Source organism: Metopolophium dirhodum, chromosome 3 (genome assembly GCF_019925205.1).
Source record: "Metopolophium dirhodum isolate CAU chromosome 3, ASM1992520v1, whole genome shotgun sequence".
Classification (NCBI taxonomy): Eukaryota; Metazoa; Arthropoda; class Insecta; order Hemiptera; family Aphididae; genus Metopolophium; species Metopolophium dirhodum.
In genome coordinates this window covers 15,914,918-15,933,392 of record NC_083562.1, presented here as the reverse complement: position 1 = coordinate 15,933,392, position 18,475 = coordinate 15,914,918, and the positions used below count along the sequence as shown (strand labels likewise).

Genomic DNA, 18,475 nt, shown 5'->3' with positions numbered 1-18,475 from the left:
ACTTGTGTTTGACATTGTGTACACAGTCAAATACGAGAATATCTGAATAGAATAAAAAATCGATTAGGCAACGAGGAGGGGAAAATCTATAAAAAAATTTTAAAATTAATACTAAATGTACAAAAAAATCATCACATTAATTCCAAAATATTATCAAAGTGTCAACAATAGCAAATATTAGACCTATAACCAGGGCTTAAAACCATTCCCAATAAAGTCGGGTAATACTATGAGTAGATATATATAGGTACTAAATTACAATGACTAAATTGAAATTTAAGTTAAATTCATAAAAAAAAAAATTGAAAGTAATGTGTGGGCGCAGGCAAATGCAATTTAGAAAACAAAAAAATTGTTAAGAAAAAATAATCCAGTAGGAACACACATTAAAAGGTTCAAACTAAAATGTACAGAATGTTAACAGAAAAAACTATTCAAAAAAATTAAATAAAAAATTTAGATGGCCCATGGATGTCAATGTTTAAACAATCTATATAAAAAGATCAAAAAAGTTAATTATATAAAAAAAAAAAATTGAAGGGGAACATGAAACCTGCAGGAAACTGCACTATAAAAAATAAAAAAAAAATTAGATAAAATTAAAATATTTAAATACTCTTAAAAAAACTTAAAAAATATATAGCTATATGGACTAGGTTAGGTTAGGATAAGTACTGCAGTCTATAACCTCCAGGTGGAACCTGGGTGAAATAATAATACTTTACAAAAGAATACGTTGGGAGTTAAATACTCCAGTAAATTTTAACTACAATCCAAAAACTAGATATTGTTTATATTAAAATAAACGAACAGTTATTATGATCAGAGGTGTATAACCGTAATATATGTATTAAAAAATGTATAAAAATGAATACAATTTATTAAGGATAGTACCTAATGTTTTTATTAAAAATATTATATATTTAACATAAGCAAATTCTATTTTGTTAAAAAAATTAAGAAATTCTAAATATTTACCATAAATTTATATAACCTATTTTTAACAAATAATTGAAAAGTTGCGGGCAATATACCAGTGGTGTATTTAGTATTTTTTGTAGGGGGGGGATGACAAGAATTTTAGCTTACAGATTACGATGTAATAATTATAATATAATAATACACATGTATTTAACGATCCATGGAGGCGGATTTGTCCTCATATCCACCCCCGTAAATACACCCATGGGCAATACATCCTTTGATCAATTAAGAAAAATAAAAAGAAACCTTCTGAAAAATAAGAAAATACATACACCGTGTCCGAATCAAAATCTGCTACAAAACTTAGTCTTTGAACACTGCAAAGTTCACACATTTCAGTCTGCTTATGATATATTATTCCCAGTTGACAAATCTTTACTGATGAATACCATTTCTAAAATAACACGCAGCCTGCAGTAAAATGTTCAACAATATTCTTATGACCTACGCGTTACAGATATTATATTTTATGTGTATAATGTTTAATTTTTATTATACCTACCTCACTATTATGTATTAGTTTGTATTTTAGAGCGGACTACGGGAGCAATGAATGTTTTGACTTTACAATAATACGTAACACTATGACCATTAGCTGTTTGTTTTTTGTCTGTAGGGGAGGAACTGTAGGTTAGTAAACACTTGTGTTTTTAGTTTGGCAGATTTTTAGTGGGCACCCGTGGGTATCTGCCATGCCCGGGTGGGAGATGGCGGCACTTCTCTCCGGACACTGTGACTTGCCCGAAGAAAAATGCCGCCCGTGAACCGAGGTTTGAACTAGCGCCAGTGTGCGTCACAACCAACGCCTTAGTCCGCTCGGCCACTCCGTCCCCCATCCATTAATTTATTTAATACTATACCAGTACATTATATATTAATTAATAATTTTTGAAACATTATGTTCGAGAAAATAAAAATAAATTTTATTTTAATTAGAGTAATAGAGTCTTGTAATGATAGGGCTGGCGGTATTGAAAATAATTTTCGGTATTACGGTATTGATTTCAATACCGGTTTGAAACGGTATACCGAAAAACCGAAATGATTCGGTACACCTAAATACCGATATGGCACGGTTAGGGCTGACAGTATTTTCCGAGGTATTTTCGGTATACCGTAAAAAACCAAATGAGCGGTTTTAGTGCTGTTTTCTTGTATATCAATGGCAATATTATATATGATAGTATATAATAAAGTATATAATGTGAAACAATAAAAGTAAAAAATATCGTTACTAGTTAAATTGTATTTATTATTTCGGTATACCGTACCATATCGGTATTTAGGTATACCGAAACAGTTCAATTTTTTACGGTATACCGTTTACCAAAATAATTTTAAAATACCGGTATACCGAAATACCGTCAGCCCTATATGTAATGATAGGTAACGCATTCGTGTATGTATTACACTATTTATATAGGTACCTATACGAGTATATTAGTATATTATTCAAAAGTGCGCACACTGCACGTCAGGATAGGTTGCAGTTGACCACTTGACCATTCCGTGGTACCTATGCATCAAATTTACAATACCGACTATAATACCAACTAGATTTGTAAAATTCCAAGTCTATCATTTTCTCCGAATACTGCTGCAGAGTACGAAATTAATATAATAATGATTTAATATGTTAATTTTAAATGTATCGGATATATTTTAGATTTTAGATTCTGAGCAGATCGATTTTACAATGATGTGTTCTTTAATTTTTTTAATTATTTTTTCTTGTGGTCTGTGACTGTGTAAACGATAAGTATTTGTAATAAAGATTCAATTTTCATATTATATTTTAGGCACTCAGTACCTATGTAATCATATGTTTATTTTTAGTTTAGTTGTAGCAGGTATTTAGTAAATAATAATAAGTATACGAAATTGTATTTTCGAATAACAATTTATTATTTGTATAAGTACCTACACCATAATAGGGAACTAAAATTTTGTAAAATTTTTATTTGGTAGGTGTAGTACTGTGTGTATAAAATAATGATGTACAAATGTATTTTTGGTGTTATAGGCTGCTGTAAGATCAATTTATGATAATCCTTGCATTAAATTGTTAGGATTTTATGGAAGATACTTACATATTATAAGCAAGCCTGGGCAAGTTAATGATAATTTTTAACTGAGTTAAGTTAAGTTGATGGAAAACATTTTAAAAAGTTTAAAGTTAACAGTTAACCTATTTTTTTTTAACTCAGTTAAGTTTTTTTTTTTTTTAATATCAATATTATATTATAGATCTATTTAAATACCTAGTAATATGGTTTTAAATAATAAAAATCATAAATATTATTGAACACAGGAAATAGCCAATAGCTTTTCTATACATAGAATTAAATTATTAGGTACTGGATTAATAGAATTATGTAGTACCAAAACTCAAAAGCATACGAAATTGAAAATGCCAAAATAAATACAATCTTTTGATTTATAAATATGTAAATAAATAACTTATATTTATGGCGAAAATATTTTATATTATGTTCTTGAGAATGAGAATTGTACATTTATGATTTGTATCCAGATTAATATAATAAGATAATATCATATTACTTATTAGTTATTAGTATTTATTAATTATTATTATTACAATATGCCCGTATGCCGCAATATACAAAAAAGGTTAGGTTAGTAGTAGGTTAGGTTGTAGTATGGTAATATGGTATATCTTTATATATATACAATACACCTATATATATATATTACAATATAATATATACCTAAATGGCTATTGTTATAATATGTATTTACTATTTAATTAAGTTATTTTTCTTGAAGAATAAATTCTGGTTAATGGAACAAGAAATTAATTTAACTATATTTCTAATTTCCTATTCTAGTAAATGGTTATGTAATAATATGCAACATCTATAACAATTTTTATATATTTACTATTTAATTATTTATAAATTAACTTAACTTGAATTTGATTAAAAGTAACTCGTTATTTATTAAGTTTATAACAATTATTAAAATAAGGTAAGTTAAAAATTAAATTATTGAAAATTAAATTTTAAAAAGTTAAAATGGAGTCATATGAATGTTAATAGTAAAAAGCTATTAAAATATCTATTATTTGTATTTATTTGTTAATAATAATTAAGACTTAAGACAATTAAGAAGCAGTAATCTTGTTCCTTTCACAAAATGTTTTTTAATTATTCTTAATTTAATTTACATGTATGTATATTATACGTTTCGCATAATTTATCCCAAAGTGATCTCTGAATAATAATTCAATAATGAATTTAATAGTTACATTAATTGGATTATAAATTAGAATAAACTACAGTTTCCAGCTTCTACTACAACATTATTTTATATTTTATTTTACTTTTTTAATTTTTAAAATGCAGTCTGCACCTTGTGCCGGTGATTTTACACGTAATATAATGATATTGATACTAGTGATGGCCGATGGGTATCTACCCGATTGTTTAATTAAATTATTTACACGATTTCAATAAAAAAATATCTATGAAGTATAAACATCGAACTTCTATTAACTATAAATTCTTAATTGTATGAGCTTTACAATTTACATATTACATATATTTTTCCTCTATTTTTCGAAAAAATTATTTAAAAAAAACAAGAATATTTCCTAATTTATGACACACGAGTTATTTTTAAGCACAATCCGTTTTGAAAACGTCTAGAAAAGAGTTGGTTTTACGACTGTGTGTCTTAATATAACAACTAATTTAATGTAAAGTGTATTGTAATATTATATTATAATGAAAAATAATAATTATTGTAAAATATATAATTGTAAAACATTTAATACCTATATCTAGCCATCTAAGGTATAAACTTCACTAAAAAAGGTGTAAGTATGCTAATAAAATATATGAGATGTATACTTTATTTAACATTGGTTTTCTTAGAGATTTAAGAGATAACTAATAAATAAAAATATGAAATATTGGAAGGAATGAGGTTTAGCTGCAAATCGATTTTCGTGCATTTTTTTCTTCAAAATTTGTGTTTTCTACGTTTAATGATGGTACTATAAAAAAGTCGGTCAAATTTTCTGTAGAAGATTGAAAAAACTTCAAAACCTTAAAATCTTATTACCTATTAAAATACCAAAAATAACATTTTTGATTTTTTTTGTTTGTAAATGTAAGTTTTTTATCCTTATAATTTTGGTGAAATCGGAAATTACCTATTATACTTACTGTATATTATATTGTTAATGAAGAAATTTAATAAAAAAAAACCCCCGATGAAGGGGAATTTGCAAACTTTGAAACTAAGTCCGACCGACAAATTCTGTTTGCATCATTGATTGTTCTTAACTCATTGAAAAACCAAGGTTTCCAATTTTCAAAATCTAACCACATTTATGAGTCATAAATTATGACCCAAAATAATAAGAACCTTACATTTTAAGAAATAAAATTTTTGGGGGGCGGAAAAATATGTTACCCCGGGGCACAAAATCTTCAAATACAGCCATGGAAATGTCATCCACAAAAACTGATATACAAATTAAATATCATTAATTATATCTTAGCAGGTATCTTAGGATTTAAACCTTCCATCGTTCGTTGTAAATTTAACTTAAGTATTTTAGATCTCAATAAAATAATAATTAATAAACATAAAATATTAATATTTAATAACAAAATTCAAATGAAAAAAATTCCAAGTTGTTATCATATTATATACTTGTTATCTGATATCTGATGGTTAATTAATGCGCCGTGTGGTTTGTTGTTTCCAATCCAAGGTGGACTTATAAATTATAAATTATTTATAAATCCACATTGTTCCAATCCACGGACTAAGATATCTTAGTCCGTGTTCCAATCATATTATATTATCATCATTACATTGATTATCATAGAACAATAATATATTATATATTATATCTTATTATCTTAGACTTTAGCATAGATAAAAGATAAGTGCTATACATCTGTGTTTGGCTGCGCCCGGCGCCGCTGCAGCACAAGAAATATATACGAAATTGTTGTAACTAACAATGTAATATTGCCGGCAGTACCGGCATACCTTTATAGTTTATGGCCACATTGATGGTCGATTTTTGAACGAATTTATTCGTCATCGTTATTAGTTTTTCGTTAATTTTAATCATGGACTAAGATAAGTCTATGATTTTAATCTTAATTGTTATTAATTTTGATCAAGACGTAACGTATCAAAGTATCTCAAGTATCAACTGAAAACTTCCGAAGTTCGGAAATTCCCATGATATACCTAGTCCGAAATTGTGAATCTAATTTGTTGTACTTATTAATGTACAAAATACGTTTTTACATAATATCCTAAACTTTGTTTGATAATAAAAAAGATAGGTTGTATGATATTTAGATTTTCATACACCTTATAATGGATTCGGCATCTCCGGTTCTCAACTCTGATAACGAGGTAAATGTACAGTGTGCTTAGATTTTTTGTCACAATTTATATAAACCGTAAAAATATACATTTGTATACCTTAGTAATTGTTTAAAATATTGCCTGTTGTTTTCGTATTAAATAATTTTGTGTTTAGTCCATTTCAGATGTATTGGATCTGAATACAGACGATTTCGACGATGTTGAAGAAAACGCAACTACCACTGTTAACCATAAAGGGGGATCGGTTTGGCGAGATATTGTTGTTGGAGAACAGATGGAGGGATGCCTTACCCGTCTTGAAGTAACCCCTAAGACAGCTGCTTACACTGATATGGATGATCCAAACTATGAGCCCAAGTATGATTATGTTAATTTATTTATTAATTATTATGTTATGTTTAAGAAGATTTTAAAATTTCAAAAAGTGAATAAAAAATGTTATTCTATTTTATGAATTATACAAAACCATTCATTTTTATGGGTACTAATTTTGATTTTAATTGTGAATCCCACAGTGATGTAATATTATGTGCATGACATAAGTCACTGACTAATAACTAACCCAATTAATATAATACCTACGTACCTATAGTTTTTATTTAATTTTTTTCCAACATTTCTATTTTAAAAATATTCCACATTTTAAATTTTGTGTTATCAAAATTCAAAATATTTAAAAAAACATTTATTAAATTTTTCTCTAATAAGAAACTATTGAACATATCTGTTTCAATATTACCATTACACTTTTTGAGAAATATGAATTAAGTATTAATAATTATAAACTTGATTATATCACATAATTCTACATTTTATTTTAATAATAATTAATATTTAATTTAAAAAAAATTAATTCAATTCAGGAACAATGGACCAAAACGGAAACGTGTTTTTTCATCAAATAAGTCAAATAAAAAAACTGGTATACCAGAAAAGTAAGTAATTATTATTTATGAAATTATCATAAACGAATCATAAAAAAATGATATTAATATTATATTGTTTTATTTCAGTAGAGAATATGATTTGGAGTCTGATCATGTTGTAAAAAAAAGATATTCACATGGAAATGATTTTAAGAAATGTCATTACAAATATGGAAATACAAAAGGATTTGAGGAAAAAAGAACTGATAATGACAATACATCAAAGTCTAGAATATTACTTGATATTTGTGAATCTGAAGAAAAGACTATTGATCAGTTTTTGGATGAGTTGTGCACAAATCTTTATGAACACAATAAAATTTTAATGTGTAAGTTAGGTTAAAGGTTAAATATATTTATATTTAATATTTTCAGGTCTATTATCTTCCTATCATATTAGCTTAGTTAATTTAAAACTCAAACTCAAAGTACTTAATTGAATCAAATTTTAATAAATTCTAATAACATTTTTAAATTACATATTTTGTGATAAATGTAGAATTTTGAAAGTTTCATGTTTTCTTTTAGGCTGATATTTGCTAATTATGCATGTTTTTTCATAAATACCTTAAACTTATAACCACATGTAAAAAACCTCTAAGGAGTAGGAGGCCATAACTAAGTATCAGCCCCAGGCATGGCGCCAAAGAGCCCTAGCCCCCCCAGAAAACAGTTAAGCTCTCTCGCCAGCTCTCCCACTGAAAAATATGTACGATATAATAAAGTCATAAAACATTTTAAAAGAGCTACATCAAAAAATGTATAAAGAAATTATCATTTTTGTACATCATTATTCATTATGTAAATACATAAGGTACATAAAAAATATTTAACATTATTCTTAAAATATTTTTAACTATTCAAAAGTTTGTAGGTACATATTTCTATTTAGACTTTTAGAGCATAAAATATAAAAATGTGTATAATAGCTAATAGCTATATTATGTTATAATATGATAAGAAAATACTTATATTTTATTTAAATAACCTCAGCATTTGTTGAAAAAACCTAAGCCCATGTAAAAAAAATATTTTCCCCACTCTGCCACCCCTGGAAAAAAATTCTAGTGCCATGCCTGATCAGCCCTGAGCCCAATCAATCAAACAAATATAGTTCTGTTCTTTTTTTAATATTTTAATATTAGTCACATAGACGTCCGATAAAATTTGATTTTGCCTTGTTCACTATTTTTGCTTGAGCCGGCCCTGAAAAAACATACATGTTAGTACAAACTACATTTTATCATACTTTGAGTTTAATGATACAAAAAATAGTTATGATAATATTACGGTATTTAGTAATCCATACTAAGGTTGTCAGCCCAATATTTGTTTTCTCTCTGAGATCCACGCGTACCATAGATAAAACGCTTTCACCTAAAATTATTTTTTTTTATGATTTTTTAAAAAAACCTCTTACAAATTAGTAATTACTTTTATCAACTATTACAAAAATTATAGAAGATAATATTTTTGAGGGTGTGATATCGATTTTATATTTTATTGTTATTTGACTTTCAAAATAAACAATAAAATGTATATTTAAATGATGTTTAAATTGTTTTGAGACAATGTTTAGACTAATCAATTTGTCATACCTCAAAAATATTATTCTCTATCGGTTTTTTAATGGGTGATTTTATTCAAGGTTACTTAAAAACATAAAAAATAATGATTCTGCGTAAATATATTTTATCTATGTTGCACGTGAGCCAGAGAGAGAAAACATATTATAATGCGCTGACATCCTCTTAACAATATCTTATATGCAATATATTGTATGCATTTGATATATATGTATTACAATATGAAATATTTATAATTTTTTCTTTGTAGTATCTGTAATATCCAAAATTGACAGGAAAATCATTCTTGAAAAATATAAGAAAACTTGTTTAATAGAAGCTAATGGTGGCCAAATGATAAAGGTTTGACAATCATTCAATTAATAGTTATATTAATTTATTATTATATTTAACTTATTAGTTATTTGATGTTAAGAATCGTAGTTTAGCTATTATAGTTTTGTTTTAGAATGGTAACCGTAGACGAACATCTGGAGGAATATTTTTTAATTTAATTAAAGAAGATAAATCAATTCCAAATTCAGCAAAAAAAGATCTATTTAGCTGTCCTCAGAACGAAGAGATAAAAAAGAAAAAGAAGCGTGAAAAAATGAAACGTAAAAAAGAAAAATTAAGAAAAATGATTGCTCAGGATAATAAAGGTAATTGCCTAAACAATTTTTACTAAACATATTATATGTGGTTATAACACCTAACTGTATTCTTTCTTCTTAATATAAATTATATACTTAAATACTTTTCCTTATTTTGGTAAAGGAAAAACTTATTAGAAAGTAAAACACTGGATGTTTTTTTTTTCAGTGCTAAGTATTTTGTTTACTTAATTTTAATGTATTTTTAATTCATTATCATCTTGTGTAGGTTGTATTTAAATTTGTTTACTACTTTATTCTCTGTATATTATTTTTATGTGACTAACTTTATGAAACATTATCATGTCTCGTTGCTATAAATATCAAATATCAACAACCCTGTACCGTGGAATAGATTAAATTTAATCTATTCTATGCCTGTATCATCTTACTATTTATAGAAGAATCCATATTGTAAGTGACTCTTAAACTTAACATGGTTGCTTTTCAATATTACTTAGTAGACAATGATTTTCACATATTATATTAGCCACAAGGTATATATTAAATATATTTTTATTTTGTGTACCATTTATTTTATATAACAAACCGTATTATACAATATTATAATAATAGAGCTATTATCAGGGCTTGTAAATTCATGTTAGTGCAAGAATCAAGCCTAATAAATATTATAAACGAACGCTTAAACAAAAAACATGTACTCATTCATTCAAATTTGAAATTTGAAATTAATAAAATTAGGATGAGATTCGGTTTTGCTGATAAATTAAAAAATACACTAATATAATTTTTTTTTCAATTATGTTTTCAAGGGTTTCTTATGCATGACCTTTACGAGCATTTATAATTTATAATATGTATTGTTGTATAAAATAAAAAGGGAAATGGGATACAATAATAATAATATTAGAAAACATTGACTACAAAATTATATTGAAAAATAACCATGATAAGGGGTCACCTATAATGTGCATTCAATATTCCATATGTAGTGACAGTGTCGTATATATTTGATATTGTTCAAATAGCATCTGATTCAGCTATATAGACATGAACATTTTCATGAAGTTAGTTACATTAAAACCATTTACAGAAAGAAGTAGTGTACAATTTTGAATGTAACCTACACATGATAATGAATTACACTAAATAAAAAATTGTACCTAACTGATTTACTTTTTAATAAATCTGGCCCTTACCAAAATTAGTAAAAAGTATTAAAATATATGATTTATATTAAGAAGAAAGAATACAGCAACATATTATTGTCATATATCAAAATGAATTAACTTTAACTTTTAAAAATTAAAAACATTTTAATTTTAAATGCACAAAAAATAAAAAACATTCATGATTCCCTATTCCAAAATATGCGAAATAAGATAAAAATCTTAAAATATTAATTTATATACAAAATAAAATGGCATATATTGAATTCTGTCACTTTGATAATAGTGCCTATCTCACCTAGTATACCATTTTATGCAACTGTGGAAGATTTATTTACAAATTCACAAAATTACTACTTCCAAGAGCCATAGTTATAACTTATAATGTATATAAAAAAAAATTAATTTACAATGATTATAAACATTTTATTTGTTTAATTTTTGTAGATATGAAATAGTTAATTTATAATTTGTTGTTGATAACATTTGTAGTTTAACTAATTTAACTAATACATAAAAACTTAATTATGTTTTTAGTGGATATTTTGAAAACATTAAATGAAGAACTAGAAACATTATCATCAAATTATACTATTGAAAATGAAGAGTTATCAGATTAATTGTTTATATATATGATTCTTAAAATGAAAAATAACTTGTTTTCTTATCAACATAATAATATGTTAACTATTAATTTTTTCCAAAAATTAAAAGTTGAGAAAAAAATCTATTCCTTGTACTAAATTTACTTTGTTTAATAAACAACATTATATACATTTATTAATTGTAGTAGAATTTTTAGAATGATTATGTTAGCTCAATATATAAGTTTCTGTGGATTTCAACATTCTGTGAACAAAAATATAAGATTTATAATGTATTGTATTAAAATCATCAAGATAGATAAGGATATGGGCATAAGTACCCCTGAGCCCCCTATGTCCGCAATGTTAAAAACTATATTAAGTAATGTAAACCAAGTGCAGTAAAATATTCTACTTTTATGATTATAAACTGATTTAAAAATAATATTCAAGGTAGTAGACAAGACATTCAACTGTATTTTCAAAAAGTTCTAAGAATATAATAAAATGGTTTTCATAATATAGTAATCTTATTTGTTATTTGTAATATAATATAATTTTGTTGTTTATTTTTTTGAACATTATATTTTATTTTGGTTTAAAGCTTACATATAAATCATAATATAAAATTTAAATAGATTTAATTGCATAAGATCTAAAAATATTAAATATGAAAATAGTAAGTACAATAATTTTATTTTTTATTAATTATTATTTTTGGTACTGATAAAAAAAAAAAAATAAACTTTTCCTTATTAAACTACAAAAACATATATTTTATAAAAATACAATTGTTATTACAACAGCCAACAGGTAAGTATTTACTCAATAATAATAAATTATTCACCTTTATAAACAACAATATTCTTATCAGTTTCAAATAATTTAACTTTATACAACAAATTAGGATTATGCATAACATCTTTCAAACTTTGCCATATAAAAATTGCTACATTTTCAGTTGTACTGACATGATGTTTAAAGTAAGGTACATCCATATCCAGATTCTTATGATCCAATGGCTCCATTACAGCAATGTTAATATACTTTTTTAGGTCAGACACGTTCATAACCATGCCAGTGTTCTCATCGATTAGACCTTTAACTGTAACTTCAACTGTAAGTATAACCATGGGTAATAAATAATAATTTCATAACTAATATTAATCAATAATAAATACAATAAGGTTATGTTTAGTAAAATATAATAATTGTTATAATATAATTTAACATAGTATAGTGGTAGGTACATAAACTCAGTCTTCGGTAGTATTCCGAATACTTTTAAAATACTTTTTTCAACAGTATTTTCAATAACTAAATAACTAAAGTGTTTTAATCCTATAAAAAAGTACTTATTATTTACAATAATAATTGTTTTCTCATTTTTCTGGAAATTTTTACAATATTACACACATTTTAAAATTTTAAATCAAGTATCAAACAACTTAAATTATATTATATTTAGAATTATAAAATTATAAATGTTAGAAAATTTTCCCGAAAAAAGTATCATTGGTTTAATATTTAAAACAAAAATTAAAGAGTATTTTAAAAGTATTGGGAATACTTTTTAAAAGTATTTTACCCAAGTCTGCATAAACTTCATCACTAATGTACCTACACAAAATATGTTTTAATATTTAAAATGTGTATTGTAATAAATAATTATTTTGAAAACTCTGAGAATAATTTTTATAGTAAGAATAACATTTGAAATACCTTTATAATTATGTCCGTGACCATTTTTATTGTTACATTTACCAAAAATTTTTATATTTTCTTCATCACTTAAATTGTTGCTATAATATAAATAATAATTTTTTTATAATTAATTACTTAGTATTCACTATTGGATACATCTAAAAAAGACAAACATATTTTTCTACATTATTTTGTTTAATTTTACATAAATAAGTAGGTAGGTAGGTGCTTGATCTAAATATTGTCTATTCACTATTGCCTATTGGGTATGATTAAAAAAGAAATATCCAACATTTAAAATAATACAGGACATAAAAATATAAAATATCTATTTTTAGTGTTGTTATTATAATAATTAGTTAATATTATGAATTATAAATATTTATAATACTCAATATACTCATTAGAGTAATAAATAATAATTGAGTTAATCTGTATAAAAACAATTTTCTAGCATTAATACATTAAAAGGGAAATAGGTAGGTAACTGTAATTGTATAAGGTTAATAAATTATACATAATTATACAACGAATAATATTATGAGTATGAGTACCCACCTGTGGAGCCGGTGACAGGAGCTAAACTTCTCAACGCGAGTTATGTTCGCCAAAGGCATTGTTTTAATTGAATGTCTGTTGATTAGGTAACTACTGCAGAGTTCAGACTAGCCAGCGAGTACTGACTACTGAGTACTGACTAGTAACTACTGAACACTGAACAGTCAGTGGTCTGTTGGCTATGTCCAGTTTACAGTTATCGCCACGCCTCACTGTCTTGACGAAGTATGAAATTTAATATTTATCAAGAATCGATAGAAAGTAATATTCAACGAAGCAACACTGCCATCTAGTTGATCAGTCGATGTCACATTGTACATCAATGAGGGGAATAGGGGATCTTACATCATAGACCTCTATATATTTTAAAGTTTAAACTTAGTTTATACGTCGTATGCTCGTACACAATATAACCGGTGGCGTATTTATATGCAGTCACTATAGGTACGTGCCTACGGCGGCAAATTTTTCAAGAGATTTCATTATTTTTCCGATATTGATGGTACTATTGCATATTGACTCAACGATAGACTTATTATATTCTTTTTCTGTTATTTTAAAATATAATATATATATAGCCACAACTATATATAATAAAGTCACAACTAATAGCCATAACAGCCAACAAGTACTACTTAAGTACCTACTAATAAAAATTACATCTTTAAATTCTTTGAAAATAGTTGAGTTCGCTGAAAAATTGCAAAAAATGTACCCGAATGATTTGGATAATACTTTTTCGTCAGAATGCTTACATTTGCAATCTTATTTACTAAATAGTGATATCGATATTAACATAGATAATTTAACTCCAATCACACTGTGCCAGTATTTGAGAGAAAAATCTTTACATATTGAAATATTTCCAAACATTAACACAGCATTGAGAATTTCCGTGAGTGTACCAGTGTCCAATTATTGTAGTATTGTACTGTCAAGAGATCGTATTCATGCCTCAAACGCGTAAAAAACTATTTAAGGTCTACCCAAACTGATGACAAGTTGAATAATTTAACATTGTTCTTAATAGAGAATTAAATGTTCAGCAAATTGAATTGCAAAGAATTAATTGACACATTTGCAAGAACCAAATGTAGACGTAAATCGATCGTCTAATAAGTAAATTAGTAATTTATTATGTAAGAAATGTAGAAAAATTTTGTTTACCAACATTTTGTTATTCCTTATTTTTTTGTTCTGTTTTTCAACTCCAATTGTTATGTTTTTGTACCTATTTAAAAATATAAATAAAGTTGTTTTGCATACCTGCCTAATTAAATTTTATTTTATCGTATTTAAGGACCACTGAGCAGTACTGTTAAGGTACCTACCATACTTACAAACCTACCTATATGGCTATATAAATGACTATACGCCTATACTTAGTACCTACCTACTAGATAACCCAGGGGTGAACTGGCTAGGATGGCGGGTGGATCCCCTCCTGGGCCTGGCGAAAATTTGAGCTGCTTGAGTACAATTTAGGTCAACAACTTATAAATATTTTATTATTACTTATTAGTTATTAGCCCAAAACTGGGCCAAATTGTCTGTATCCCCAGGGCCAATTTTTATTCCCAGCACGCCCCTTTGATAACTTACCTATACTCAACCATCTTAACCTATCTATATATATGGTTATGTTTCTAAATAATATGGATAGTAATATTTTACTTAATGTAAAGTAAGCAAATATCTTGGTAATTACCAACTATTTGTGAAGACTTATGACCTTTTTACCTTTTTAGATTACCTATATATAACATTATCAAAATATACTTACAAATTAATTGTATAAGGTAGTATACAGTAGCCGGTAGGTACTAGGTATACCTAAGTCGTAAAGATACTAACAAATAACAATTTGAATTATTTTATAAAAACAATGTAGCAATCAATAATAATGTTGTCACTTGTCAATAAGTAATCAGTCCGGTAAGTACCTACATAGGCGGAAAACCATTAAAATTTTAGGGGGGCTAAAAATAATTTACATTAATATGAGCGGGGGGGAGGTTCGAGCCTACAAAACTAAAAGTGGAGGGGCTTGACGGGCTTTTTGGGGATGGCCTAAGCCACTCAAGCCCCCCCCTGATTTCTACCAATGAGTACCTACCTACCTACCTATTAAGTATTTAAATTTATAGAGTACCGTCTTTTTAATTTCAACACAATAATCACGACTCACAAGACACAAATAGCTAGTTATAAATTATAATAGATAGGAATTCCGAATTATAGATACCTTAATACCTAGGTACCTAGGTATACCTATAGGTACCTATATATTATAATCATCGATGCAGTACGATTGGTAATTTTTACCTTTTCGGTATTCAAAATCCACACAGTATTTACCTAGGCATTAAAACTAAAAAAATATATAGGTTCTTAATTACTATCTTTTTAAGAAGTATATATTATACTTAAGCCATATATTGTATGCATAAATATATTATACTTTAATATATTAGGTATCTACTACCTAATAATATTTATGAGTTATGACTATTCAAATATGTAGGTTGTAGGTAGGTAGGTAAGTCAAATTTGTATAATAATCAATACAATATTATAATTACTAATGATTACTTACATTATTATAATTATTATTATTACCTGCAAAATATACGATGAACTTTGTAAAAATTAGTTCAACGTAGGATAAAAAAAATGAACTGCTATTAGTAATGTAGGTATATAAATCACAAAATATCCTTCGAAATGTCTTCACGCTGAATCGTTTTTGTGTAAATTGTCATGTTGACTACCTATATCCTGTTTTTTTTGTATATCAGTCCGGTTAATTCTCAATTCGTTCAGACATTTTTGGGATAATACCTAAATACCGCGTATGTATAATTTAAGTATTTAGTAGTAATTAGTAAGTAGTACCCACTGATTTTGTACATGTAGGAATCGGGAATCCTCATGTACTTAATACTTATAGCCTACACGATTGTATTGACTGTACTAGGTACTGTAGTATGTCTGTAATATAGACGACTCCGTATGTATATTTTTATAATGACGTTCAAGAGACCAAGGAAAATAGGTCGTAATAACCGATAGTCATAACTACCGATAAAATTTTTACATACCTATAAAACTTACCTATGCATTTTTCGGGTCTTTTACTTTAAGTTCATAAAACCCGATATAATATATGTCAATACAACCACGGTGTCATTATAAATGATTTCTACTGTATATATTAAATATATTACTACTTCTATTAAAAATTGGGTGCATACTATAAAATGTTGAAACTCCTTATGGGGTTTTTAAAATTAAAGAAAAATCGAATGTCTGCCTGGATTATTTTTAAATTACGTAATAGCAGTCGAATAACGGTAATGTATACGCGTGTCATGTTCTAGAATATCACGTTTATATGGTTTCGAAAAAATATAATATTATATGACGTGTAAGATTTGTAAGAACTAGGAGTGTTGAACGTTACCTTTATACTTTATAGTAGATATATAGGTATTACCTATATATTCGTATTTTGTACGTACCTCATATGTTTAAGTGAAAACAAAACGCTAAAAGTGTTAAATGACAAACTAAAAATTCTTGTTATTGCACCCAAACCAAAGTACCTAGTTTGGTTTAATATATCAAGCACTATATTTTTTTCTTCTATAAATCATTTTTTTTATTTGTATTCCTTGAGTTATCTTTCATTATTTGAATAATTCTTTTTTAAGTTATGTAAGTAACTAAATTCTAATTAAATAACTATTTTAATTTATCACAACTCATATACCTTAGGTAGGATTGTATATGAATCCATTAGAATATCAAAAGGAGGCCGGCCGACAGATACTATTTCTAACACTGACGTTGTGCAACCTAACAAATTATATTTAAAATAATATATTACTTGAAAAAAAATCACAAGCCCTCTCAATCTTCTATCCTACGCAGGATTGTTTTGTTTAAAACATGAATTTAAAACATTGTTTAAAACGAATAAATATATGTTTAAAACAGTGTAAAATCCAAGTGAATATTGTGTTTTTTTTGTTCCTTTAGAAAAAAAGTTTAAGTATTTAATAATTATATCTATTACCATTCTTAATTTTTTTTTTTTTAATTTTATTGAATTGATTATCAAGTTTAAAATGTTTTTACTCAATAATTAATGTATTATACACAATATAATGTCCACATAAAACATCCATTCATAAAATATTTAAAATACATTTAAAATCGGTACTTTATTTAAAATAAGTAATAAATAAACAGTGATACATAATATAGTATATACTAGTATAGGTACACCGCATATTGCCATGTTGGCATAGGTATAATTAGTAAATTACATATTAAATTAAAATTAAGTTATTTTAAATATACTGTCTAAAACACTGTTTTAAACTGTTTAAAACTCAAAAAATTTACTTTGTTTAAAACGATGTTTTAAGAAAATCAATTTAAAACAAAAAATACAGTTTTTTTTGTTTTATTTTAAAAAATGAAAAATACACCTACTCTGATCCTATGTAGATAATAACCTACATCGATATCTATATATTATTATTTGTATAATCGCATTGATCAAAATTTAATGTATCATACTACTTATTATACCTATCTGAGCCATATTATGGCCCCATGACCCACCGCCATATTCTAGCTGTGAGGTAATTGTCTCACAGTATTACAATAACCTTCTTGTGGTGGTTTCACTATAATATATAATAGATTTCTAGCCGAAATAGAAAAAAATTAGGCCGTATATATACATACCTACTACGTAACACATAGCTCAAATAAGGAATTTATTACTTAATGGTACCTACCTCATAATTATACCTATTATCCGCCTATTAATTTGTAAATTGTGTCACACTGACAATGTGACACTCGGGGTTACCCGGATATCAAAATGACAAAATAAATCACAATATACAATGCAATTACATTTTATTTTAATACATTATACATAATAATAATATTTATTCAAATACAGTATGCAGT

At 26.2% G+C, this 18,475-nt stretch overlaps 2 protein-coding genes across 4 annotated transcripts; one reads left to right on the top strand and one right to left on the bottom strand.

Moving 5' to 3' along the window:
- Positions 1–5,897: 5,897 nt before the first annotated feature.
- Positions 5,898–14,751, top strand: LOC132941064 (phosphorylated adapter RNA export protein). 3 transcript variants are annotated; one of them, XM_061008919.1, is made up of 8 exons: positions 5,901–6,390; positions 6,518–6,720; positions 7,227–7,298; positions 7,377–7,618; positions 9,126–9,217; positions 9,324–9,516; positions 12,280–12,343; positions 13,573–14,751. In XM_061008919.1, exons 1-7 carry the CDS (start codon positions 6,352–6,354, stop codon positions 12,294–12,296), a joined length of 858 nt encoding a protein of 285 aa, XP_060864902.1. In that variant the 5' UTR covers positions 5,901–6,351; the 3' UTR covers positions 12,297–12,343; positions 13,573–14,751. The 3 variants fall into 3 exon arrangements, with proteins under 3 accessions (XP_060864901.1, XP_060864902.1, XP_060864900.1); XM_061008918.1 differs by lacking the exons at positions 12,280–12,343; positions 13,573–14,751 and adding an exon at positions 11,178–11,803 and having other exon boundaries at positions 5,898–6,390; positions 7,380–7,618; XM_061008917.1 differs by lacking the exons at positions 12,280–12,343; positions 13,573–14,751 and adding an exon at positions 11,178–11,803 and having other exon boundaries at positions 5,902–6,390.
- LOC132941065 (6-pyruvoyl tetrahydrobiopterin synthase) lies at positions 11,971–13,687 on the bottom strand. The gene is made up of 3 exons (XM_061008920.1): positions 13,487–13,687; positions 12,947–13,026; positions 11,971–12,341 (listed from the first exon to the last, which is right to left on the bottom strand). Exons 1-3 carry the CDS (start codon positions 13,543–13,545, stop codon positions 12,064–12,066), a joined length of 417 nt encoding a protein of 138 aa, XP_060864903.1. The 5' UTR covers positions 13,546–13,687; the 3' UTR covers positions 11,971–12,063.
- Positions 14,752–18,475: the final 3,724 nt, after the last annotated feature.